This window comes from Rana temporaria, chromosome 12, assembly GCF_905171775.1.
Source record: "Rana temporaria chromosome 12, aRanTem1.1, whole genome shotgun sequence".
NCBI classification, from domain to species: Eukaryota; Metazoa; Chordata; class Amphibia; order Anura; family Ranidae; genus Rana; species Rana temporaria.
This window is the reverse complement of record NC_053500.1, coordinates 28007468-28033571: the sequence shown is the minus strand read 5'-3', so window position 1 is coordinate 28033571 and position 26104 is coordinate 28007468. Positions and strand designations below refer to the sequence as shown.

Sequence of the window (26104 nt, the reverse complement as noted above, 5' to 3'; positions counted from 1 at the left end):
AAAAAAAAATTAAAGCGTCGCCTATGGAGATTTTTAAGTACCGAAGTTTGGCGCCATTCCATGAGTGTGCGCAATTTTAAAGCGTGACATGTTAGGTATCTATTTACTCGGCGTAACATCGTATTTCACATTATACAAAAAAATTGGGCCAACTTTACTGTTTTGTTATTTTTTAACTCATGAAACAGTTTTTTTCCCCTAAAAAAAGGCGTTTGATAAATTATTGCGCAAATACCATGGGAGAAAAAAAGTTGCAATGACCGCCATTTTATTCCCTAGGGTGTCTGCTAAAAAAAAAATATATATAATGTTTGGGGGTTCTGATTAATTTTCTAGCAAAAAAATTGTGATTTTTACATAAAGGAGAAAAGTGCCAAAATAGGCCCGGTAACGAAATGCTTAATTTTTTATAGCTATCCATAAATGGAAGAAGGGTAGAGGGGTTGGAGTCTGACACGTCATACAAAAGCTCTGTATAGAGTGAAGGTGAAGGGAACCCCCTAGGGCAGACACTGCACTTCCTATCTATGTGCAGAGAGCAGAGGGCGCTCTCGCTCGTTCCGCCTCCGTCCGTAAGGGGGCGCTGTGTCAGCTTGACTCTCCAGTGTGCTGTAGTGAAATCTCTATGGTTAATGTCGGGAGGCCGGAAATACGTCAGGAAGTGTAATCGTCGATTTCCCGCTTCCGGTCCTGAGTCACGGTGAGGCAGAGAATGGCTCCGCCGGGCGATTACAAGATGGTGGGGGAAGCGGTGGAGCAGGTGCGGGTAATATGCGGCTGTTTTCCTGATTAGAGCTGCCCTGTGTTGTTGTGTGTATTCCTCCCTGTCCATAGCGGTCATGTAGTGTGTCTGTCCCGCCCGGGCTCCGTGTACTCCAGACATAGGCTTCCTGGGGTCAGTTGGTTGCTGTAGGACTACAGATCCCAGCAGTCATGGCGGCCCTCACACCAAAACATGTGCAGTTTATGTGGACGATCCTGGCTAACCCACAATCAGTGTGCGTCAGAAATCCTATCTTATTTATCTTCCTATAATACACTTTACACATTCTTGTTTTTAATGTTTTGTTACATCTTAGTGCTGCTGATCTCCTGCAGCTTCTTTACAGCCACTTCCTGTCCTCATACACTCCGGGGAAGGGCTCCATGGCATTGATCGGGGCGGGTTTCCTGATGGTGACAACACTGATCCATGTATGTTGTTGGTATGGTCACTGGTACGCTTCGTCTGAAGACAGGGTGACAACGCAGGAGAAGGGGGACAGAGCGTTGTCACCCTGTAACAGGAAGTGTCTGAGCAAGGAGCATTCATGGCAGGATCACCAGCTATTCAACCCCCCTGCTTACTGGGCACTTTTACCCCCCTTCCTGCCCAGGACAATTTTAAGCTTTTAGTGATTTCGCACTTTGAATGACAGTTGTGCGGTCATACAACACTGTACCTATATGACATTTTTATCTTTTTAATTTTTTTCACACAAATAGAGCTTTCTTTTGGCAGTATTTAATCACCTCAGTTTTTTTTACTAAACAAAGACCAAAATTAGATTACATTTTTTTGCTAGCAGGTAATTTTTCTCTTTCACTGATGTGCGCTGATCATCAGGACTAAGAATGAGCTCAGGTGGTTTGCGAACACGGTATGATGATCAGGGACGCTGGCGGGGGGCCCGGCACTGCTGATCGTGGGACGCTGGCGGGGGGGGGCCCGGCACTGCTGATCGTGGGACGCTGGCGGGGGGGGGCCCGGCACTGCTGATCGTGGGAGGCTGGCGGGGGGGGGCCCGGCACTGCTGATCGTGGGACGCTGGTGGGGGGGCCGGCACTGATGACCGTGGAACGCGGGGGGGGGGGGCCCGGCACTGATGACCGTGGAACGCTGGCGGGGGGCCCGGCACTGATGACGGGGACGCTGGCGGGGGGCCCGGCACTGATGACGGGGACGCTGGCGGGGGGCCCGGCACTGATGACGGGGACGCTGGCGGGGGGCCCGGCACTGATGACGGGGACGCTGGCGGGGGGCCCGGCACTGAAGACTGGGACGCTGGCGGGGGGCCCGGCACTGATGACTGGGACGCTGGCGGGGGGCCCGGCACTGATAACGGGGACGCTGGCGGGGGGGCCCGGCACTGATGACGGGGACGCTGGCGGGGGGGCCCGGCACTGATGACGGGGACGCTGGCGGGGTGGCACTGATGACGGGGACGCTGGCGGGGTGGCACTGATGACGGGGACGCTGGCGGGCCCGGCACTGATGACGGGGACGCTGGCTGGGTGGCCCCGGCACTGATGACGGGGACGCTGGCTGGGTGGCCCCGGCACTGATGACGGGGACGCTGGCGGGGTGGCACTGATGACGGGGACGCTGGCGGGCCCGGCACTGATGATGGGGACGCTGGCTGGGTGGCCCCGGCACTGATGACGGGGACGCTGGCTGGGTGGCCCCGGCACTGATGACGGGGACGCTGGCTGGGTGGCCCCGGCACTGATGACGGGGACGCTGGCTGGGTGGCCCCGGCACTGATGACGGGGACGCTGGCTGGGTGGCCCCGGCACTGATGACGGGGACGCTGGCTGGGTGGCCCCGGCACTGATGACGGGGACGCTGGCTGGGTGGCCCCGGCACTGATGACGGGGACGCTGGCGGTGGGCCCGGCACTGATGACGGGGACGCTGGCTGGGTGGCCCCGGCACTGATGGTTGTGGGACACTTGTGATACTGATCGCCGATCAGTGCCCTAATTATAAGTGTAGATGTCCAGTTTCAGACTTGCCGCTTACCCTCTGTGCCTCACAACATGAGGAAAGGAATGCCGATAACTGGCAAGTGTGATTACACTGTGATTTGACGCAGCTGATCACGTTGTAAAGAGCCGCTGTGATTGGCCCTTTATCCTGATCTGTGTCCAAAGGACACATTGATCTGACTGCGTCGGGTGCGCAGTTCTGGGAGGACGTCAGAAGCTCTCCCAGAACCGGACCACTGCACTGTTGTAATTCGGGTGTAACGTGGCAAGTGGTTAATGAATTGTGTAGATTTAAAAACCTTGACTTTTGAAATATTAAAGTGTAACTAAAGGCAACTCTTTATTCATTTGTTTTGGATAAGAGAGGGTCATAACCCATCTGTTTTTTTGTTTTGTTTTTTGCCATCTGTGTCCCATGGGGAGATTTCCCTTCACTTCCTGTCCCATAACCAAAACAGGAAGTGAGAGGAAATCCACCCAAAGTGAGAGAATCTCTGGTTGTCACCGGAACTGGTGTCCCCATTGGAAGATTCCCACTCTATTCCTGTTCTGTGGACAACCCAAAATTGGGGGCTTTTATAGATAATGGTAACCCGGACAAATGGGGCGAATTTCCCTAACGGGGCACAGAAAGCAAAAAAAACTGACGGGTGTTCTAATCCCTCTCCACTCCATCCAGAATGGAAATACAGTTTTGCCTTTAGTTATACTTTATGTCCAATTAACCACTTGCTTACTGGGCACATAAACCCCCTTCGTGCCCAGGCGAAATTTCAGTTTCCGGCACTGCGTCGCTTTAACTAACATTTGCGCGGTCGTGCGACGTGGCTCCCAAACAAAATTGACGTCCTTTTTTCCCCACAAATAGAGCTTTATTTTGGTGGTATTTGATCACCTCTGCGGTTTTTATTTTTTGCGCTATAAACAAAAAAAGAGCGACAATTTAAAAAATATATATATATTTTTTACTTGTTGCTATAATAAATATCCCATTTTTTTTTTTTTTTAAACAATTTTTTTTTCTCAGTTAAGGCCGATATGTATTTTTCTACGTATTTTTGTAAAAAAAAATCGCAATAAGCGACTGGTTTGCGCAAAAGTTATAGCGCCTACAAAATAGGGGACAGAATTATGATTTTTTTTTTTACTAGTAATGGCGGTGATCTGCGATTTTTATTGGGACTGCGATATTGCGGCGGACCTATCGGACACTTTTGACACAAATTTGGGACCATTCACATTTATACAGCGAACAGTGCTATAAAAATGCACTAATTACTGTATAAATGTGACTGGCAGGAAAGGGGTTAACACTAGGGGGTGAGGAAGGGGTTAAATGTATTCCCTGGGTGTGTTCTAACTGTGTGGGGGGAGGGGGGTGACTGGGGGAGGAGACTGATGCTGTGTCCCTATGTACAAGGGACACAGATCGGTCTCCTCTCCTCTGACAGCACGTGGAGCTCTGTGTTTACACACAGAGCTCCACGTCCCTGCTGTCACCTGCTGTGTCACCGCCGATCGCGTGTACCCGGCGGACATCGCGGCCGCCAGGTACACGCATCGGCTCTTCAGCGATGCGCCGGTACAGTGTTTACCCGCTGCGCGCCACCCAGTGGTGCACGCGGGTAATGCTTTTAAAAAGACGTCCACTTGGCACTTGAGAGCCGCGTTGTTGACGTCTTTTGTCAATAGCGCGGTTCTGAAGTGGTTAAAAACTGATGACTCCTGGTATAGAATGCATGACGTTAAAAATCTTCAGCCTTTATAATCACTTTAATGTTGTATCCCTCAGTTATTATAAATCAAATGCAGATATCCAGTTGTCTTATTTATTCCCATGTCGGGCTTAACAATCCATCAATGTGATCTGCCAATATGGAGCCTCAGGCTTTCCTGAAGTTTTACACGCCAACAACATTTCTGCGGCATTATTTGTGCACCAATGTTCTTCTGACCTTCTTTTCCTGTGTGTAACAGATGGATATGGACGAGTCCCGCGGTGGCACTGGCTTACGCCAGTATTATTTGTCTAAGATTGAGGATCTCCAGGTAAGGTTCTTCAGTTTCACACCTTCGTCCTCGATAGATGCTATGGAACGTTTGTTTTTCTGGATGATAAGCTTTTGACTGCTTTAGGTGTTTTTTGATGCAGCTTTTTTTATAACCATGTTTTTTTTTATTCTCTAGTTGGTTGTCAATGAAAAAAGTCAAAATTTAAGACGTCTTCAAGCTCAAAGAAATGAGTTGAATGCTAAAGGTAAACGCAATATTTATTCCACATTAACCAGCTATGACTCTCTGCTTGGGGGGGCTTTTTTAACCACTTGCCGACCTCCTCATGTACATTTACGTCAGCAGAATGGCACGGATTGGCACATGTGCGTGCTCTGCTTGACGTGGGTGGGGGGTCCGATCGGGACCCCCCCCGGTACATGCGGCGGTCGGTAAGCCTCGGGGAGCGATCCGGGACGACGGCACAGCTATTCGTTTATAGCCGCCCCATCGCGATCGCTCCCCGGAGCTGAAGAACGGGGAGAGCCGTATGTAAACACGGCTTCCCCGTGCTTCACTATGGCAGCGCATCGATCGAGTGATCCCTTTTATTAGGGAGACTCGATTGATGATGTCAGTCCTACAGCCACACCCCCCTACAGTTGTAAACACACACAAAGTGAACCCTAAGGCCCCATTCACACCTAGGCGTTTTTACGCCTGAAGCGCACTGCTCACAAACGCCAGAGGGGAGAATTAACATTATTCCCTATGGTGACTGTTCACACATGAACGCCCAAACGCCTGTCGCGCGAAGCTCAAACAAGTCCCGGACCTTTTTTTGTCGCGCGAATCGCGCGACAGCGGCGTTTGAGCGTTTTTTTTTTTCCATAGAAAGTAATGGGAAACGCGCGTATTGAGCGTATCGCGCGACAACGGGCGTTTGCTATGGGTGTTTCGTCGCTTTAATCAATAGAATCTACCAACATAGCAACAAGTGATGAAAAGATGATAATTTTTCCTATTGGCTAAAATAAGAAACGCCGAAGTACAAAAACGTCGCACGACGCTGTATGCAAACGCGCAAATAAGCATGAATACGCCCGAAAAAAAACGCCCGAAAAACGACCGAACGCCCTACGCTCAGGTGTGAATGCAGCCTAAATGTTACAGCGCCCCCTGTGTTTAACTCCCAAACTGCAACTGTCATTTTCACAATAAACAATGCAATTTAAATGCATTTTTTGCTGTGAAAATGACAATGGTCCCAAAAATGTGTCAAAATTGTCCGAAGTGTCCACCATAATGTCGCAGTCACGAAAAAAATCGCTGATCGCTGCCATTAGTAGTAAAAAAAAAATAGAAATGCAATAAAACTATCCCCTATTTTGAAAAACGCTATAAATTTTGCGCAAACCAACCGATTAACGATTATTGCGATTTTTTTTTTTTTTTTTTTTTAACAAAAATAGGTAGAAGAATACGTATCGGCCTAAACTGAGGAAATTTTTTTTTTTATATATATATGTTTTTGGGGGATATTTATTATAGCAAAAAGTAAAAATATTGCATTTTTTTCAAAATTGTCGCTCTATTTTTGTTTATAGCGCAAAAAATAAAAACCGCAGAGGTGATCAAATACCACCAAAAGAAAGCTCTATTTGTGGGGAAAAAAGGACGCCAATTTTGTTTGGGAGCCACGTCACACGACCGCGCAATTGTCTGTTAAAGCGACGCAGTCCCGAACTGTAAAAACCCCTTGGGTCTTTAGGCAGCATATTGGTCCGGGGCTTAAGTGGTTAATAAATGTATAAATTCCTAACAAGTCTACAGAAATATGAAATTAAAAAAATTAATGATATCTTTTATTGATAAAATGCAGTCCTTGAACTCCAGTCAAGTGACTATACCCCGGGGATGGTTTCTCAGTCTGCCTGGGAGTGAGAATGTCATCAGCTGCAGGCAGGCTAGGAAATGTCATCTGTCTGTCTTGCTGAATAGTCGGTTGTGGTGTTCTGGCTGGTCACACAGTAATGTGACTTTGCTCTCACCCAGGACTGTCATCTAAAAACATGACGCCTGTTTAAAAAAAAAAAAAAAAAATTGGACAAATATTGGTATTTTGCTGTGGAAATAATGCTTTCAATGACAGCCCCTTGTGACCTTAAAAGACGAGGTAAAATTGACGTCGTACCTTGGAGGAGACTTATCAATTGGACGCTAAGCAGAAAAAATGAGACACACTTTGTCTTTATTTATAAAATCCTCCTGCTGCTGCTCTAAAGTAAAATTGCAAAAATATAAAACCTGCATCTACAGTGTCTTGAAAAAGTATTCATACCCCTTAAAAATGTCCATACTTTGTCGTGTTACAACCAAAAATGTAAATGTATTTTATTGAGATTTTATGTGCTAGATCAACACAAAGTGGCACAAAATTGTAATGTGGAGAGAAAATTATAAATGGTTTTCAGAATTTTTTACAAATATCTGACAAGTGTGGTGTGCATTTGTATTCAGCCCCCTTTACTCTAATGCACCTAAGTGATATCTAGTGGTACCGATTGCCTTCAGAAGTCACCTAATTTAGTAACTAGAGTCCACCTGTGTGTAATTTAATCTCAGTGTAAATACAGCTGTTCTGTGAAGCCCTCAAAGGTTTGTTGGAGAACCTTAGTGAACAATCCGCATCATAAGGGCCAAGGAACACACCAGACGGGTCAGGGATAAAGTTGTGGAGAAGCTTAAAGCAGGGTTGGGTTATAAAAAAAAAAAAATATCCCAAGCTTTGAACATCTCACAGAGCTTTGATCAATCCATCATCCGAAAATGGAAAGAGAATGGCACAACTGCAAACCTACCAAGACATGGCCGTCCACCTAAACTGACAGGCTGGGCAGGGAGAGCATTCATCAGAGAAGAAGCCCATGTTAACTTGGAGGAGCTGCAGAGAGCTACAACTTAAGTGGGAGAATCTGTCCACAGGACAACTTAGTCGTGCTCTCCATAAATCTGCCCTTATGGAAGAGTGGCAAGAAGAAAGCCATAAGAAGTCCTGTTTGCGAGAAACCATGTGGGGGACACGGCAAACATGTGGAAGAAGGTGCTCTGGTCAGATGAGAGCAAAATTGAACTTTTTGGCCTAAAAGCAAAACACTATGGGCCAGATTCAGGTAGGGAGCTCGTAACTCTGTGTTTGGGCGTAGCGTATCCTATTTACGCTACGCCTCCGCAACTTTGACAGGCAAGTGCATTATTCACAAAGCACTTGCTCCGTAAGTTGCGGCGGCATAGCGTAAATTGGCCAGCGTAAGCCCGCCTAATTCAAATGTGGGCGTGTGTTATGTAAATTTAATGTGACCCCGCGTAAATGACGCTTTTTACGAACGGCGCATGCGCCGTCCGTGAAAGTATCCCAGTGCCATGCTCCAAATTAACCCGCAAGAAGCCAATGCTTTCGACGTGAACGTAAATGACGCCCAGCCCTATTCGCAAACGACTTGCGCAAACGACGTAAAACGTGAAAAATTCGACGCTGGCCCGACGTCCATACTTAACATTGGTACGCCTCATATAACAGGGGTTACGCCGGGAAAAGCCTAACGTAAACGGCGTATCTGTAATGCGACGGCCGGGCGTATGTTCGTGAATTGGCGTATCTAGCTGATTTACATATTTCTAGGCGTAAATCGGTGTACACGCCCCTAGCGGCCAGCGTAAATATGCAGTTAATATACGACGGCGTAAGAGACTTACGCTGGTCGTATCTTTAGTGAAATTTTGGCATATCTGATTCTTTGAATCAGGCGCCAAGATACGACGGCTCGGACTCAGAGTTACAACCGCATATCTGGAGATACGCCGGCGTAACTCGTACGAGAATCCGGGCCTACGTGTGGTGGAAAACAAACACTGCACCTCACCCTGAGCACACCATCCCCAACATGAAACATGGTGGTGGCAGCCTTATGTTGTGGGGAGGCTTTTCTTCAGTAGAAACAGGGAAGCTGGTCAGAGTTGATGGAAAGATGGATGGAGCCAAATACAGGGCAATCTTGGAATAAAACCTGTCAGTCTGGAAAAGACTTGAGACGGGGGGGGGGGGGGGGGGTTCACGTTCCAGCAGGAAAACTACCCTTTTTTTTTTTTTTTTTTTTTTTTTTTACCCTACTGCATTCATTAAGGTAAAAATCCTTTTTAGCTTTAGAACCAGTTTAACGTGACCTGAGGCAAAGCTAAGTAGGAACAAAAATTGTTTCTGGACAGCCGCACTCTGAACAAGTTGTAGCCTTTATTAAAAAAAAAAAGGACAGCACTACAAGTCACAGCAATATAAAATAAAACCTGACTGCTGACACGTTTCGCACTGAAACTAGTGCTTAGTCATAGCTATGACTAACCAATGGATTCAGTTCGAAACGCGTCAGCAGTCAGGTTTTATTTTATATTGCTGTGACTTGTAGTGCTGTCCTTTTTTTTTTTTTAATAAAGGCTACAACTTGTTCAGAGTGCGGCTGTCCAGAAACAATTTTTGTTCCTGCTTTGCCAAGTGCATTGTCTGCACCTGAGTTGTCTGCAACGGGGGATATTCATCTTGGTTTCCACCTGGAGCGGTTATTCCCTTTTCCACTGAGGCAAAGCTGATGGATTTTAGGAGCTATTGGTCCTCAGAACCAAACTACAACTCTAAAAATGTTGTCTTGGTGGAAGATTTTTCTGGCTGGTATAAAATTGCACAGAAATTTGCACACTCCTGTTTTAGGTATGAGGGGCTACCTCAAAAACATGTTGGACTTCCTAATATCGAAGACCCAAGTTTTTTTAAACTACTTTTATGCACTCTCTCTTTTTAGTACGTCTTCTGCGTGAAGAACTGCAGTTGCTTCAGGAACAAGGCTCCTATGTGGGCGAGGTGGTCAGGGCAATGGATAAAAAGAAGGTTCTGGTCAAGGTAAGCAGTCTAATCTTCCCAGCCTCATTTTGGTCCTTTTTTGTTATGTAAACTATCCATAAATCTGCCTGTACTGTCTTCCTCTAGGTCCACCCAGAAGGGAAGTTTGTGGTGGATATTGATAAGAATATTGACATCAATGATGTGAGTATATTAGATGGATCAAAAAGATGGTATGGTAACATCATATTTTACTATATTATTGACCCCAGGCTCCCTCCATAGGTAACACCAAATTGCCGAGTAGCTCTGAGGAATGACAGTTACACCCTTCATAAGATTTTGCCCAACAAGGTGGACCCATTGGTGTCACTGATGATGGTTGAGAAAGTTCCCGACTCCACCTATGAAATGATTGGTGGCTTAGATAAGCAAATCAAAGAAATCAAGGAAGTAATTGAGCTGCCTGTTAAACATCCAGAGCTGTTTGAGGCCCTGGGGATTGCCCAGCCTAAGGTTTGTTCTTTACCCTAAAACGATGACATTCATTTTTGCTGCCCCCGTTTGTTGTCGCTTTTTAACTCTTTACACTTTGTTCTTGTAGGGAGTGCTGCTTTATGGGCCACCTGGTACAGGGAAGACTCTGCTGGCCCGTGCAGTTGCTCATCATACAGACTGCACATTTATTCGTGTGTCAGGATCTGAACTTGTACAGAAGTTCATTGGAGAAGGTAAAAGAACATATTCAATCACTGTCATATTTTTAAAGGGGATTTGTCAGTGCTTTTACCAAATGATGTATCGCATGTTCTTCTTCCTTTTTTTATTTATTTTTTTTTTATTTTATTTTTTTCTGCTGTCACTCTACTATGTTACTATGTTTCTATTGACCTATCGGGTTAGTGTGTATGCCTGTATACTAACCAATATTGTACATCTGCAGGAGCCCGCATGGTGCGTGAACTCTTCGTAATGGCTCGTGAACATGCTCCCTCAATTATCTTCATGGATGAGATTGATTCTATTGGATCTTCGCGGTTAGAAGGAGGGTCTGGTGGTGATAGTGAGGTCCAGCGTACAATGCTTGAGCTGCTGAATCAGTTGGATGGCTTTGAGGCAACCAAGAACATCAAGGTAGATTGGATAAAGCACAGAGATAACAATGAGTCTTAATAATTGTCCTTAAAGTGAATGTGATTTGCTTACTCATGTTTAAATCGATGCACCCCTTCTTGGCCCCACATATTCTAATTTTCCTGCGGGGGTTCACCCTAAAAAAAAAATTCCAACATTACATTGAGCTGACTTCTGACACTGACAGTATGCTGATCTTTTTTTTTTTTTTTTTTTGCCGTACATACCGTTTTATCTCTATCCCCCCCCCCCCAGCTTCCGGGTAGTGAATCCCGCGGGAGTGGGCGCTCCTATTCACAGGCTAAGTGATTGATAAAAGCTTCCATACGGCGCGTCACAAGTTGCCGAAAGAAGCCACACATTGGTGCGCAGGCGCCGTATAGAGCCGTCTCGCAGTCCGGCTTCTTTCGGCAACTCGTGATGCGCCGGTGGGAAGCCTTTGTCATCACGTCAATCACTTAGCCTGTGAATAGGAACGCCCACTCCCGCGGGATTCACTACCTGGAAGCCGGGTGGGGGGAATAGCAATAAAACGGTATGTACGGCAACAAAAAAAAAAGATCGGCATAGTGTCAGAAGTCAGCTCAATGTAATGTTAGAATTTTTTTTAGGGTGAACCCCCGCTTTAAGTATATGCATTTACAGTTTCAATTTTGTTTTAACTGGGTTCTGTGTTTGGTTTGCATGGAGCGCTACCTACAGGTAAAATCTGGTATTTTGAAACAATCTGAAAGTACGGTTATTCTTTTTGTCACATGTTTGATCTTGTGGGCAGGCTTCAGTCTTTCAGCATAAACAGGTGCCTACTTTAGGTAGAGGCATTGGAAATTGGAGCCACCGGTGTTACTCTATAAAAGAACGCAGTCAAACCTGGTTCACACTGATGCGATTTGACATGTCAAATCGGCAGCAATGGCACCATCCTAATCGGCGCTGCACAGAGTTCAAAACAACTTTTTTGCGATTTCAGCCTGCGATTTACAAATTTGCAAACCTGCACAGATGTCTCTGAAATCGGGACTGACAGGCGGGAGTGAATTCAGCTGAACTCGCACGGCTTCACTCCTGCAGCCCAGTGTGAACCTGGTGTAAAAATGTTAGATTGGTAAGGTAGTCGGCTGCGAGTATATAACGGAGGCTTAACGGAAGTGCAAATGCATATTTTACATTTGTTTTGCCTGTGTCATTATTTTAATCGCTGTTATTTGTTTCTTAGGTCATCATGGCAACAAACAGAATTGACATTTTGGACTCTGCTCTCCTGCGTCCTGGTCGTATTGACAGAAAAATTGAGTTCCCCCCTCCTAATGAGGAGGTAATTGGTTAGATAAAGACTTGCTCATGTCTTCGTTTAATCCCTTATTTTCATCTACTTGACTTGCGGGTTTTAGTTTATTTAGCATTTTCTTTCTTTTGTTTTTTTTTTATTCATTTTCTGAAAGATTTTCTCACATCAGACCTGTTTTTTTTTTAAATATAATTCATCTTTTTAGGAATTCTAAATAACTGATATACAAATGTAAAGAAAAACAGTTCCAAGGGGGTACAGACGACTATAGTCAAGTGTTTACAAGGGGGTTTAGTCTAGTGTAGGAGGGTATACACGTCTACTGTATGATAAGACAAGGCCTGAGAGCTAAAAGTGCACAGAACATACAGTAGCAGTCGCTTGTAGTATACCTATCACGTACAAGATCCAAAATTAAAATGGAGTAGTGCAGCGAATGAGTAATTATCTCCTGTCTACCCTACAAAACTAAACACTGTGACAAAAATAATGGAAGGAACAATAAAAATGGGAATGAGCAAAATGGGTAATCCAGAAGCAGCCAATGAAGAGAAACTGAGAAATCGGGGTCCAATAAGCATGCGATTGAAATATTACTAAAACTATAGATAATGACAGCCTTACAGATTCCTACCTACAGCAGTGCATACAATTGTTTATGGCTGGTTCTCTTTGGTAGTTGTAAAGGTTGCCCACTTTTCGTAAAACATGTTAAATCTGTCCTGACAGGTATGTACACATTCCTCTGCCTTCATGATGTCATTGACCTGTTTCCAATGCTCTATGGAGGGCATCTTTGTCCTTTTCCAAAGGATCGGACTTAATCCCTTGGTGGCGTTTAGTAAATAAGGAATGATACCCTTTATATGCCCCAGTGGAGTGGTAACGTGAAGGAGACATTTTACAGAGCCATCATTGTATTTGTACAGTAGCGATATATGAAATCAATTTCCTAATTTCAGCCCAGTGTGGCCTTATCTTGGGACACTCCCACCACATGTGGACATGAGACCCCTACTGAGCAAAATTTCACCATCTATCTGAGACTGCCGGACACACTAGAGCTAACAGCTTCGGGACCCTATATAACCTTTTGTCAAGAGTTTATAATCACTCTTGTATTTCGGTACAAATAGAGGAGGCATGCGCCAGTCCTAGCATTTCTGAAAAATCTGTAAAATTACACTCTAGCGCAGGGGTAGGCAACCTGGGACCCTCCAGCTGTTGCAGAACTACATGTCCCATCATGCCTCTGGGAGTAATTGTAACTCCCAGCTTTGCAATGTCTCATGGAAAATGTAGTTCCACAACAGCTGGAGGACACCAGGTTGCTTACCCCTGCTTTAGCAAATCTAAGACCCGTGAGGGTGCTATGTTGGTTTATAAGTAGTGGATAGCAATCATCTATCAATAGACAACTTAAGCCATAGGGGCTCAAAGGTGGTGAGAGAATCCGCCACTCTGATGCACCTCAAGTGAGTAGTAATGAAGTGTTGTAATTGCTGGTACCTCCAGGCACCATAGGGAACATTCTATACACCTCTGACTTTCTCCAGTGGGCGTAATTTACTACCCTGCAGGATTTTGTGGCAAAGGGTTTCACCATCAGTTGCTTATGTCCTGAAAAAAGACAGATTCACCTGGGGGGAACCAAAGGAGGCGATCTAGTAAGAGGAGGTGTGAAGATGGTGGGCAAGAGGCTTCCTGCTCATTAAAGGAGTCCTAGAGTTTGGATAGTGAGAAAAAAAAGGTGCTGTCCGAAAGGCCTTGAGGAGTAAAATTAAGACCCGCCAACATTTCCTCCGACGTCTCCCGTACTTTTTGAGTAACATGATGCATGCAGCTAAGAATTCTGGTCAACACTTCTGCTCTATAATAGTTCCTTAACTTGAGGAGGCCTAGCCTTCAGATTTGGGATTTGACACTCCAGTCTAGATTTGCATTTTGACAGACAAAATGTGTAACGGTTCACCTAATGCCAATCTAGGGTAATTTTAATAAGGGCTGTCAAAAATCAATCTGCATGATATTGACAATGTTTAAGGAAGTGGTGAAGGGAACTTGGCAAAGTGTCCCATGAACAGAATTTAAAATATCGTCTCTGCTCTTTGGGAACTGAAGTTCAGGTAGCGCCAAATAATCAACCGCTCTACAGTCGCATTATTGGAAACCCGTAGCGTTATGTCTGCTAGTAATGTGCAGCAATGGTGCTGCTGATGTACCCAAGGAAAATGTCTTGTGTCCACGTGATCCTCTTCGGTTCCCAGCCTGGCCGTTGATTGGCTAGTTTGGACGGATTGATAGCAGCGCAGCCATTGGCTGGCGCTGCTGTCAATCACAGCGGATGATGCGGCGCGCCGGGGGGGGCGGGGCCGAGTGATACAGTCGGCGGCTATGCCCGCCCGCTGTATCACAGGAGCTCGCATCAAGGTGGAAAGCTTTTGCGAGGAGGAGCCGAGACAGCCGTCGAGGGACTCCCGAAGACAGGGTTAGGGGACACGCTGTGCAAAACGAGCTGCACAGTGGAGGTAAGTATAACATGTTTGTTATTTAAAAAAATTAAATAAAAAAGTTTGCCTTTAGTGTTCCTTTAAGACTTTCCATTCAGTTTAGCCTCATTGTTGCTCTTATTTTATTCTAAGCTAAAAGCAGCCCCACAGATTGAACCAGTTCTAGGCACAAGATCCCTTTATAGAGAAGGAGTTCTTCTCTGCAGAAGACTGACCCCCTCCTATGTAAGCCTGGCTGTGATTTCAGAGCTTGTCTCTGTAGGCAGTCTGTTTGGAATCGACAAGTTGGGGAAAGACTCTATTTTTGAAATAAGGATAATCCTAATTATGTACTTGGGACTTTTATGCAGTATTGTTCCACACTAACCATCAGAATTTCTGATTTACATGAATGGTTTGCCGAAATTTTGCCTAGTGTTCAATTCTTTCAAGTTTTTAAGTGCGAAGCTTTGGTTAATTAAAATTGTTACCTTCTCACTCTGTGTATTGGCCATGACTGCTCTACAATGATCTGTTCTTCACGCAGGCACGTTTGGACATCCTCAAAATCCATTCCCGCAAAATGAATCTGACTCGCGGTATCAACCTGCGCAAGATTGCTGAATTGATGCCTGGCGCATCCGGGGCTGAGGTGAAGGTAAGAGTGCCATTAATAAGTGGAAAGACTTGCAATGTACTGTGTGTAAGAAAAACTCGGTGACGTGTTTTTGGGCCAGAACCCAGCTCCTTGTAAACAATAGATTAATAGGGAGCAGATGGATTTTTGTAGCACTAGATGCTGCCTAGAGTCCCAGCATGGGGCCTGAGCACTGGGAACCAGATGTTGTTGTGCAATTATGTCTCCCCCCCTGGACCATTCTGTGTTCAACACCCATTCCCAAAACCACATTCTGAGAATCCCTGAATCTCAAATGCTAGTGGGAATTGAAAGCTTTTCATTCCAGTCCAAGTATTGCTGGGAGTTGTACAAAAAATGACTGTGATCTCCTGTAATTATTAACAGGCCAGATTCTTAGTGAATACAAGGAACCTCAGCAAGAATGGCAGAACCCTTATATGTAGATATTGGAGCAGAACTGCTACATCAACAGTCATTTATATAGAAGGCTATCTAGCAAATTGCTAAAGCCACTAAATATAAATTATGTAAAGAAGGAAAAAAAAAACAGACTCCCTGGCCTAGCTGCTCTGATGTCGCTGTTGGCTAAAGGACTTGTGACATCGGTTGTTAGAACAGATTCTGTTTAGTATCCATCCAGGGGGCGGTCCCTCTGGTCATAACCCATTTCAGTAAATCGGTAAAATGCCATTTTGCATAATAAAAGGATTTGTCTGCCAGATCGTAGCTTAATCGTGCTTAACTCGCCTTACAAAATGTGGGCCCTTATGATGCAAGTTGTGTAACACACTATTGTGATTGCAGGGTGTGTGTACGGAGGCCGGGATGTATGCACTACGGGAGAGGAGAGTACACGTCACACAAGAAGACTTTGAAATGGCGGTAGCAAAGGTAAGACTCCTGTTGTATTTGGAAATGTGTTTATTATTTTGCCTAGTGTTCAATCCTTCCAAGTTTTTAAGTGCAAAGCTTTGATTAATTAAAATTGTTGCCTTCTCACTCTGTTGTCCATTAGTGGTATGCGCTTTTCATTGTATAAACAATATGGAAGGTCACCCTGGTGCACCCAGTACAAATTATGACCATTCCACAGAAGTAATATTTATCCCCAATCTGTAAGGGAGCGACTTCAGCTGTTCCTTTTTTTCCCCCCTTCCCTACAGGACCTAGCTGGACATTTGGGGTTTGCCATACTCCCCTATAAAGTGCTATACTACAGTCTAATTGTTTAACGTCATTGTTTTTGATGCTTGCCCTAAAATTTTGTAGGGACCCATTACAGCGTAGTAGGGCCTGCTACATTGTTATAGACCGAGTCCCTACTAAATTGCTGCAATAGTGTGAACACTGTTTTACACCCTTTGGGCCCTTTCACATGTGCCGTATGTCCGCATTTTCATCCATCTGTGTCGGATGAAAACGGGACATACATGGGTCCCTATGTGATTGCAGGTGTCAGTGGATGACCATCCGCTGACATCCGTAATCGTCCGCCTCCGCAAAGATCTGTTTTTTCAGACGCAAGAAAATAATTTTTCTGCCGGATCGGATGAAGACGGACATACGGTGCGTGTTCATCCGATCCCCCATAGGGGAGAGTGGAGGAAAGACATGGCAGTCCCTGCACAGTGTGCGGGGACCGCCCTGTCACCTGCCAGCTCAGCAGGGATTTTACAGAGGATCCCCGCTGAGCTTTTGCGGACACACGGAGCGATTCATTACCAATCCGCCCGTGTGAAAGGGCCCTTTCTCATTGGGGTTGATTTACTAAAACTGTAGCGTGCAAAATCTGGTGCAGCTGTGCATGGTAGCCAATCGGCTCCTAACTCCAGCTTGTTCAATTATGCTTTGACAATAAAATCTGAAAGCCAATTGGTTTCTATGCAGAACTGCAATCGGCTTTCAGGTTTTATTGTTAAAGCATAATTGAACAAGCTGGAGTTAGGAGCCGATTGGCTACCATGCACAGCTGCGTCAGATTTTGCACTCTACAGTTTTAGTAAATCGGCCCGCATGTCCGTATGTTACACGTCCTTTTTTTTTTTTTTACTGTACCAATAAAATATTTGAACAAGATGACCCTTTTTACATGGTTTTGGTACCTATAACTTAAGTGTTTTTTTTTTATTCTCTTTCAGGTGATGCAGAAAGACAGTGAAAAGAATATGTCTATAAAGAAACTCTGGAAATAATATGATCGGCAAATTCTTGGAAGGTGTCAGCAGTTCGTTTTTGTGTCTGTACAAATGCTGCATTATGATAGTGCAGCCTGGGTGAAACATCACTTGAAGACTCCTGCCACCATTCTGAAACTTTCAAGCAGCCAGGGGGAGTTATTTTAAAGCAAACCCATGGGAAACTTTGAATTCTATCTGTTGCTGATGGCACATTGTAAGGGAGGGGGAGCTGATGGTTTATGCCAGGGGTAGGCAAACTCGGGCCTCCAGCTGTTTTGAAACTACAAAGTCCCATGAGACATTGCAAGACCCTGACGATTGCAGATATGACTCCTAGAGGCAGAGGCATGATGGGATTTGTAGTTTCACCACAGCTGGAGGGCCGAGGTTGCCTACCCCTGGTTTTATGCTTATTTAGGTTTTTCACAAGTTTCCTTTTACCTACCTTTAAAAGGAATCTCATATCGGTGATAAGTTTTTAAGCATTGATATACTTGATTGGAAAAGTCCATCATTTTCAGTCTCTGCTGCTCCCTTTTGTACCCCCAGTAATCTCATTTAGGAAACCAATTGTGAGAAATCTGCAGGCTGCCATTGTTGACTTGGAACAAGTATTCAGATAAGGACTCTGATTTTGTGATCTGCATGTTTGTTCCGGGGAAATGACTCTTGGCGACCTGATTTTGAGAATCTTCACGTAATCTGTTGTCTGAATATTCACTTCAGTTGTGCCGTCACATAAATAGCAAATCGCGTTTACTTGTTTTCATCTGCACGTGATTGATTGGGTAATTGAAGTGAAGAATCGCACAATTTATTGTTTTGAAGATTCTCGCTTCCTTTTAGTAAATCGGCCCAAATGTTTTGTAGCCAGAGGGGTCGGCATTGCAGGATAAAAACTTCCATTTTCAGAAAAGGTTAACAATGGCAGCCCCCCCCCCAATATGAAAGGTTTACTTTAAGATAGGTGTCCATATGATCACTGTAGTGTAGATGGTAAGGAAGTATGTAAGCGGGAATGGGTTTCAGTATTGTTCTTTTCAGTAATCGTTAAACTAAAAATGGCATTTCTTTTTGTAACATTGACAACATTCTGTGATCTGTTTTCAATAAAGAACAGAACAAGTAAAAAAGACAAAAGCTTTTATTTGTTAAAACATTCAACAGTTTTTGCAGACAAATCTTTATTAGACACATTTGGTCCCCACTCCCACAGCTATGTAAACTACACAATTTATTAAAGTCATAGATATACAAATATATTGTGATTATTCGTTGTACCTGCTGCTTCTAGACATTTGCCTGCAGCTGTTTTGTGTCCTACGTCTACGTAATGTTGCTTGTTCTCTGTGGCTGCCGAAGAGGCCTTGACTTACCTAGCCTACATTTTTATTGGGAAGAAAAACTGACAAAATTGTATGTGGTAACGGCCAACAAAAGGCTGGTAGGAAAACACATTAAATGCCTGCTACCATTCGGCACATTTCCTGAGGAGCCGTGTTTTGAATGTTTGTTATAAAGACACATTTTACAGGCAAGATCTCTCCCACATATTTAATGTATTGGTCCTTGTTTGACAGTGATGGGGTCAGATTCCACAGGGCTTCCTATTACCCAAGCTTATGCAACTGTAAGGTGTGTCTACTTTAAGCACCTATCTAGATGGCCGATTTCTTTTGTAGTGGACCTGCAAGGTTGCAAATATGAAAACTGCCATTTAATTTTTATTTTATTTTTTAATGATGCAAGGACTCTGAAAGCACATAAGCGTGTAGTCACACCAGGCAATCTATCTCGGTGCCCGAAAACGTTTGACCCAAAGTCTAGTTTGGTTTACTTTTATCGCTCTGTATTGTGCCCTTGCCTGCTTAAAGTGGATGGAAAACCCCCCCCAAAAAATGTAAGACTCATATCTGTTGCAGCAGAGGATGTCCTTTCATCTGTGCCCAGTCTTGCCATGAAGAGTTAATCCAGCTCTGAGCAATCCTCTTTCTTCAGTAAGATAAAACACGCACATCTGTGTCTGCTCTTCCCCCTTGCTGTGACAGACAGCTAATTTCCTTCTCTCATGCACAAGTGTGAGAGAGACATTCTGTGTACTTCACATCCCCCCCCCCCTTCTTCTCCAGCTTTCTCAGGATTGGCTGCTCTACACCTCGGCATGATTGGGCATACTGAAGTCATGTGGTGACTTTCCTGGGTTTTGACTGGCTGTTAGTGATCATGGGGCATAATCCATGAGACCAGCAGAAGTTCAGTGTAAGAAATATTGATGCCTGGCCAAGGGGAGTGTAGAGGTGGGCAGGGAGTCTACTGCCATCATGACTCCACCCACAGAATCCGGAGTATTGCAGGGCTCCAAACGGCTAAAGGGGAGATATTTGATGGGTAAGACATGTATATATCCTTATAGGCTCTTAATTGGATAGATTGATAGTAGTGCAGCCATTGGCTTCCCCTGCTGTCAATCAAATCCGATGACCCGGGCCGAGTCTGGCGTTCTGTGTCTATGAACGCAAATGCTGGACTCGGGCGTGCGCCCACAAGCTAACCACCGAGAGAGCGCTTTTCCTAGGGGGTTATATGATGCGGGGAGGAGTTGGCAGCGCTGCCAAGGGACCCTAGAAGTTGAGGATCGCTGCCACTCTGTGCAAAACAAACTGCATAGGAGGTAACTATGCTATCTTTGTTTTAAAAAAAAATAAAGTTTACAATCACTTTAAGGAGGTGGGCTTGGATACTTTACACAGTGTGATCGCTAAACACACCCGAGTATGGAAATCTTACAGTTCACTGTTCTTTACAAAGCACGAATTCCTGTGTCATGACAGAGAGGTGATGGCGTGCTCGGGCCCAGGAAAACGTGAGCTCAGGCTAATCGGGGACAATTGTTCCTATTGAATATGCCGTAACGTTGTATGACACCTAGAACATTTATATATTGCCGATTACCAATCCTTAAAGTCGTTATAAAAGTACTTTTTTTTTTTTTTTTTTTTTTAAATAACAAACATGATATACTCGAAAGCAATGCTTACCAAAACACAACATTAGCAGGTGGTGCTAAATCCCACAAAGTTTCGTGTTTGTTGGCTGACAATTGTGTGCCGTTTGTATGCAAGACAAATTCCTGGCCAACGCACTTTGGACAAAAGTCTAAGGCTTTGTCTGCGGAAGATCTGATCGTGTGCATGAGGCTTTAGTTTGCTTGCGTCTACTTTTTTTGTATGTGTAAATGTTCCCTATCCTATAGGCCAGTGGCGAACCTTGGCACCTCAGATGTTTTGGAACTACATTTCCCATGATGCTTAACTACACTGCAGACGTAGTGGCCCGTAAACGTGGTGTATCTGGATTTTGCAAAAGCATTTGACGCAGTTCCCCATAAGCGTTTACTGTACAAAATAAGGTCCGTTGGCATGGACCATAGGGTGAGTACATGGATTGAAAACTGGCTACAAGGGTGAGTTCAGAGGGTAGTGATAAATGGGGAGTACTCAGAATGGTCAGGGGTGGGTAGTGGGGTCCCCCAGGGTTCTGTGCTGGGACCAATCCTATTTAATTTGTTCATACACGACCTGGAGGGTTCAATCTCTGTATTTGCAGACAATACTAAGCTAAGCAGGGCAATAACTTCTCCGCAGGATGTGGAAACCTTGCAAGATGATCTGACAAATGAATGGGGTGGACAACTACATGGCAAATCAGGTTTAATGTAGAAAAATGTAAAATAATGCATTTGTGTGGCAAAAATATGAATGCAATCTATACACTGAGGGGAGAACCTCTGGGGGGGGGGGGGGGGGATCTAGAATGGAAAAGGACCTGGGAGTTCTAGTAGATCACAGGTGACAAAAGCAAGGCCCGTGGGCCAAATCCAGGTCATTTCATGTGGCCCTCACAGCCCCCACCTGGTCTTAGCAGCAGAGAGGACAGGCCTCCTCCACCAGATCCTGCATTTCTCTGTCCAGCCCTCCTGGCAGCAGCACAAAGCAAGGGGGTGCACTGATGTATAGGATAGTAGGGGGATGCTCGTATTCTGATGGTATAGGGGGGCTCTTGACATGTGATGTAAGGGGGGGGGGGTGTTGATACAACCGGCCCTTTGAGGGCAACCATAATTCTGATGTGGCCCACAAGCAAATTGAGTTTGACACCCCTGCTAAGTAGATGATAGCAGCAGCTTGGTATTGCATGCCATTGCTGAGCCTAACAAAGCAAACAGAATATTGGCATGCATTAAAAAGGGGATTAAAGCGGAGGTTCACCCAAACAACATTTTTATCAGAGCAACTTCTTTAGACTTGTATATGTACAGTCCACAATTTTTTATTTTTTTTAGGCTGTACATACCGTATAATGTATATTTCCAATCTGGCTTCCGGGTACTTCTCCCCGCGGGAGTAGGCGTTTCTATTCTGGGGAGGCATGTCATCTGGGAGGTCGCCCAGATGATTGAAGTCTTTCAGGAAAAAGTCCCCCCCCGGCGGTTAAGGCCCCGTATTGCGTAGGCGCGTCCAAGTCGTTTCCGAAAGAAGCCGAACATGCAGAGCTGCTAGGCGCAGGCGGAAACCAGATTGGAAATATGCATTATACGATATGTACAGCCTAAAAAAAAAAAACAATTGCGGATTGTAAATGTTACAAGTCTAAAGAAGTTGCTCTAAAAAAATTGTTTTGGGTGAACCTCCGCTTTAACTCCAGAGATAAAACGATAATTTTCCCAATCTACAAGACTCTAGTCCAGCTGCACCTGGAGTATTCCGTCCAGTTCTGGGCACCAGTCCTCTGGAAGGATGTACTGGAAATGGAGCGAGTACAAGGAAGGGCAACAAGGCTAATAAAGAGTCTGGAGGATTCTGGTTATGAGGAAAGGTTGGCGAGCAGTGAACTTATTCTTTCTGGAGAAGAGACGCTTGAGAGGGGATAGGATTTCAATGTACAAATACCGTACTGGTGACCCCACAATAGGGATTAAAAAGAAAAGAGGTTTAACCTTAAACTACGTAGAGCAGGGGTGGCCAACCAGTGGCCCGCGGAGCCCTCTGATGTGGCCCGTGACCTCCTGCTCTGGAATGGCAGGTTAGCAAGCAAAGATTGCAGGTTGCCGACCCGCCATACCACAGCATCAGTGTTGTGAATGAAGCTAGTGGTAGAGGAAGAAAACGGCTGCCGAGCAGAGCCCCATAAGCTGATGCTTCCTCTACAACGCCGGCTTTTGCCACAGGTGGAGTCTAAGGCAAAGTTCAGCTAACCCGCAGGATAGACACAGCGGCACCCGCGGTGTGGGTAAACCGCAGCACAACAGTGTGAAAGCAGTCTTAGGCCCTTTTCACACGATCAGCCCGACCAAATGAGACCCTCAATTCACCTCTACAGAGCGACACATGTCCGTTTACGCCCGCCTACCTCCAATCCGAAAAACATTTGTCCCCTTCTATCTGGGCGGATCAGAGGGCCTATAGAGTAGCCGTGACCCGTCATCTTTCCCTCCTGCTCATTGTGTCTTCTTTCAATCTCACCTACTATGTAACTGCAGAGTACATGAGCATCATGGGAAATGTAGTTCCAAAACATCTGGGGTGCCCGGGTTCGCCATCACTGCTATAGGCTTACTGAGTGCCTTTTCCTAGACTTGGATTATTCATAGCACAGCACTCTATGATGCTCCAGAATGAAGGCGGGTCTCTTTGTTTCCTGTCTAGAAGCAGCATAGCTATTCTATTTCCGTACACCCACCAACAGTTTTACATCACATAAGTCCACTTCATGTATTAGAACTTCGTACAAAATCTTTTAAACTTAAGAAGTAATCACATGGCTTTTTTGTTTTGGACTCTTATTTGGTCCAAAGTCATGAATTTGCACTTGCATATATCAATAGCGCACACACCCTGAGATACAAACAGTATGGCTCCAGGTTGCAGCATTTCGCACAGCAGATTCACAGCATGTACCTCCCCCTTTCTACTTTTTTCTGGAGGAGGGGGGGGGGGTAATAATAATTGCAAACACAAAAAAGGCTACAATGTCGCCAGCAGTGATCTGGCTATTCCTACCGTCTGGCAAAACATCACTGCTGGAAATTTGCTCAACTTAGTGCAAAAGGTATTCATAACAAATTGCATATGAAAAGACTATAAAATGGTCACCTTAGAAATAAAAAATAAGAACATATAATAAACTTGTATTCCTCAGGAAGCAGAGATCCTTCCCCAGCAGTACCATAAAATAAAAAGCTTTAAACCCCTCCCCCCACCATATAGTGCAAATAGTACACTTGCATATAGAAAAAAAACGTCACACACAAATTCCTAAAACTAAATGAAATGCTACTACTGCCTTATAATAAAAATAAACGTCAAGTACTGGATTCAATTAAGTTGGCATTATTTGAATAGGGAGATTCCTGAGTTTTAATTTAAAGGAAAGGGTTATGGGGGGCTGTTTATTCACACAACATTATAAATGTGGCATTATGGTAATTGTGGCTCTCCAAGTATATAAGAAAAGCATTAAACGCCATACACAATGTGGAGTTGATGTATGGTGGTAAATTTTTTTCATGTTTTAGAATTAAAAAACAGCTAAAAGTTTAAATCAGGCTTGCAGTGTAAAGCCCCGTACACACGATCGGAATTTCCAATGGAAAAAGTCCACCTGACTTTTTCTATCGGAAATTCCGACCGTGTGTATGCCCCATCTGAGTAATTCTATTGGAAATTCCAATGAATTCCATCGGAGTTTAGATAGAGAACATGTTCTATTTTACTCCGAGGGAATTCCGTCGGCATTCCAATGTGATTTTGGTCGTGTGTACGGGGCTTAAGGGTCTGCTCTGTAAGCCGATAAGGGGACAAGGAAGTACCGTATTTATCGGCGTATACCGCACACTTTTTTGCCCTGAAAATCAGGGCAAAATCATGGGTGCGCGATATACGCCGATACCCGCGCCGAGTTTGAATACTGCGCCGACATATACCGAGCGCTGTATAGTCGTATAGTCGGGCAGTCTCGGCTCCTCTCGCGCTGACGTACAGGACGTCAGCGCGAGAGTAGCCGAGCCTGCCCGACCATACACGAGTGTACTGCGCTCTGTATATGTTGGCGCAGTATTCAAACTCGGCGCGGGAAACGAGCGGGGAGGACGCCGGACCGACGAAGAGGACACCCGAAGCCGCGCAAGACACCAAAACTGTAAGTACAAAAAATATTTTTTCCACAGGAATTTCGGGCAACTTTAGGGGTGCGCGCTATACCCCAATAAATATGGTACTTAGTGGGGCCTAACAGAGACAACAAACTCAGAGTGACGTCATCAGTCTGGAGATGAACATTAGTATGCTGTGCAGCCATTTAGCGAAACAGGGATTTGGAAGACAAAAAAATAAAATATGTATAACTTTTTAGATTCTATAGGTAAGGATTTAGTAAAATTAGAGCACTGTGAATCTGATGCAGCTGTGCATGGTAGTTAGTCAGCTACCTGATAGCTTCTATGCCAGTCATGCCCGTGTTCCGGTTTCAAACGGCCCCACTGGTAATTTGGCAATATATATCTTTTGTGGCCCCCAACGAATCCCCGAGTGCAAATTCATGACTTTGGGCCACAAAAGATATATACCCTTATATATATATATATATATATATATATATGTGCCAGGGAGGGGCGGGGGCAAGCGCCGGCAGAATACATATGGTAAGAATTACACAGTGGCCTCTGTAATAGGAAGTCCCGTCTCCTGGGCTGCCATTGGACGACTGTTCTGTCTATCATAGGAGGCTGGACTTCGTATTAAAGAGTAAACAAGAGATTCTCCTGTATGCAATCTGTTGGCGCTCGTCCTGCCCCCATCCCTGTCCCCTCCGAGGCTGCAGATAGGCATAGGTCAGGCTACACTAATGGCAATAAGGCTGCATTTGAGGCTGCATTCATGGCAATGGTGAGGCAGCAATCATGGCTATGGTGAGGCAGCATTCATGATAATGGTGAGGCTGCATATGGGCACTGACCCTTATTTTGCTTCACAGTTCTTTATTTAAAATTACATTTTTTTCCGGAAACTTCCCTCTTCAAGTGAAGGTGCGTGTTATATGCCGATAAATACGGTATATCCAATCGTAAGCTCTTCTGAGCAGGGCCTTCTTAATCCTCTTTTATTTTATTGTATTATAACTGTATGACAAGTATATTGTAAAGCGCTGCGTAAACTGTTGGCGCTAAATAAATCTTGTTTATTAATAATAATAATAATATCCAAATAACAGGCCCGAGCTCATCCTTAGTCCTAAACGGCGCTCAGGGATTCGTTGCAGGCCTCAAAAGATAGACTATTAGCCAGATTCACGTAGACGTGCCTAACGTTAGGCAGGCGTAGCGTATCTCATATACACTACGCCCCCGTAAGTTAGAGAGGCAAGTGCCGTATTCACAAATGTGCCGGCGTAAGCGCGCCTAATTTAAATTAATAAGAGGTGGGCGTGTTTTATGCCAATAAGGCGTGACCCCACGTAATTGACGTTTTGAACGTACGGCGCATGCGCCGTCCGTGGACATAACCCAGTGCGCATGCTCCAAATTACGCCGCAAAGACTCATTGGTTTCGACGTGAACGTAAATTACGGCCAGCCCCATTCGCAAACGACATAAAAAATTAAAAATTTGACGCGGTTCCGACGTCCATACTTAACATTGGCTGCGCTATCTTTTTGGTGGTTTATCTTTACGCCTGAAAACGCCTTACGT

At 44.9% G+C, this 26104-nt stretch overlaps 1 protein-coding gene across 2 annotated transcripts; it reads left to right on the top strand.

Moving 5' to 3' along the window:
• The first annotated feature begins 644 nt into the window (after positions 1-644).
• Positions 645-18618, top strand: PSMC5 (proteasome 26S subunit, ATPase 5). 2 transcript variants are annotated; one of them, XM_040331353.1, is made up of 12 exons: positions 645-766; positions 4725-4796; positions 4935-5004; positions 9593-9690; positions 9778-9834; positions 9916-10146; positions 10235-10361; positions 10574-10764; positions 11981-12079; positions 15089-15199; positions 15986-16072; positions 17320-18618. In XM_040331353.1, the coding sequence occupies exons 1-12, from the start codon at positions 713-715 to the stop codon at positions 17371-17373; spliced, it is 1251 nt and encodes a 416-aa protein (XP_040187287.1). In that variant the 5' UTR covers positions 645-712; the 3' UTR covers positions 17374-18618. The 2 variants fall into 2 exon arrangements, with proteins under 2 accessions (XP_040187287.1, XP_040187288.1); XM_040331354.1 differs by having other exon boundaries at positions 646-760.
• Positions 18619-26104: the final 7486 nt, after the last annotated feature.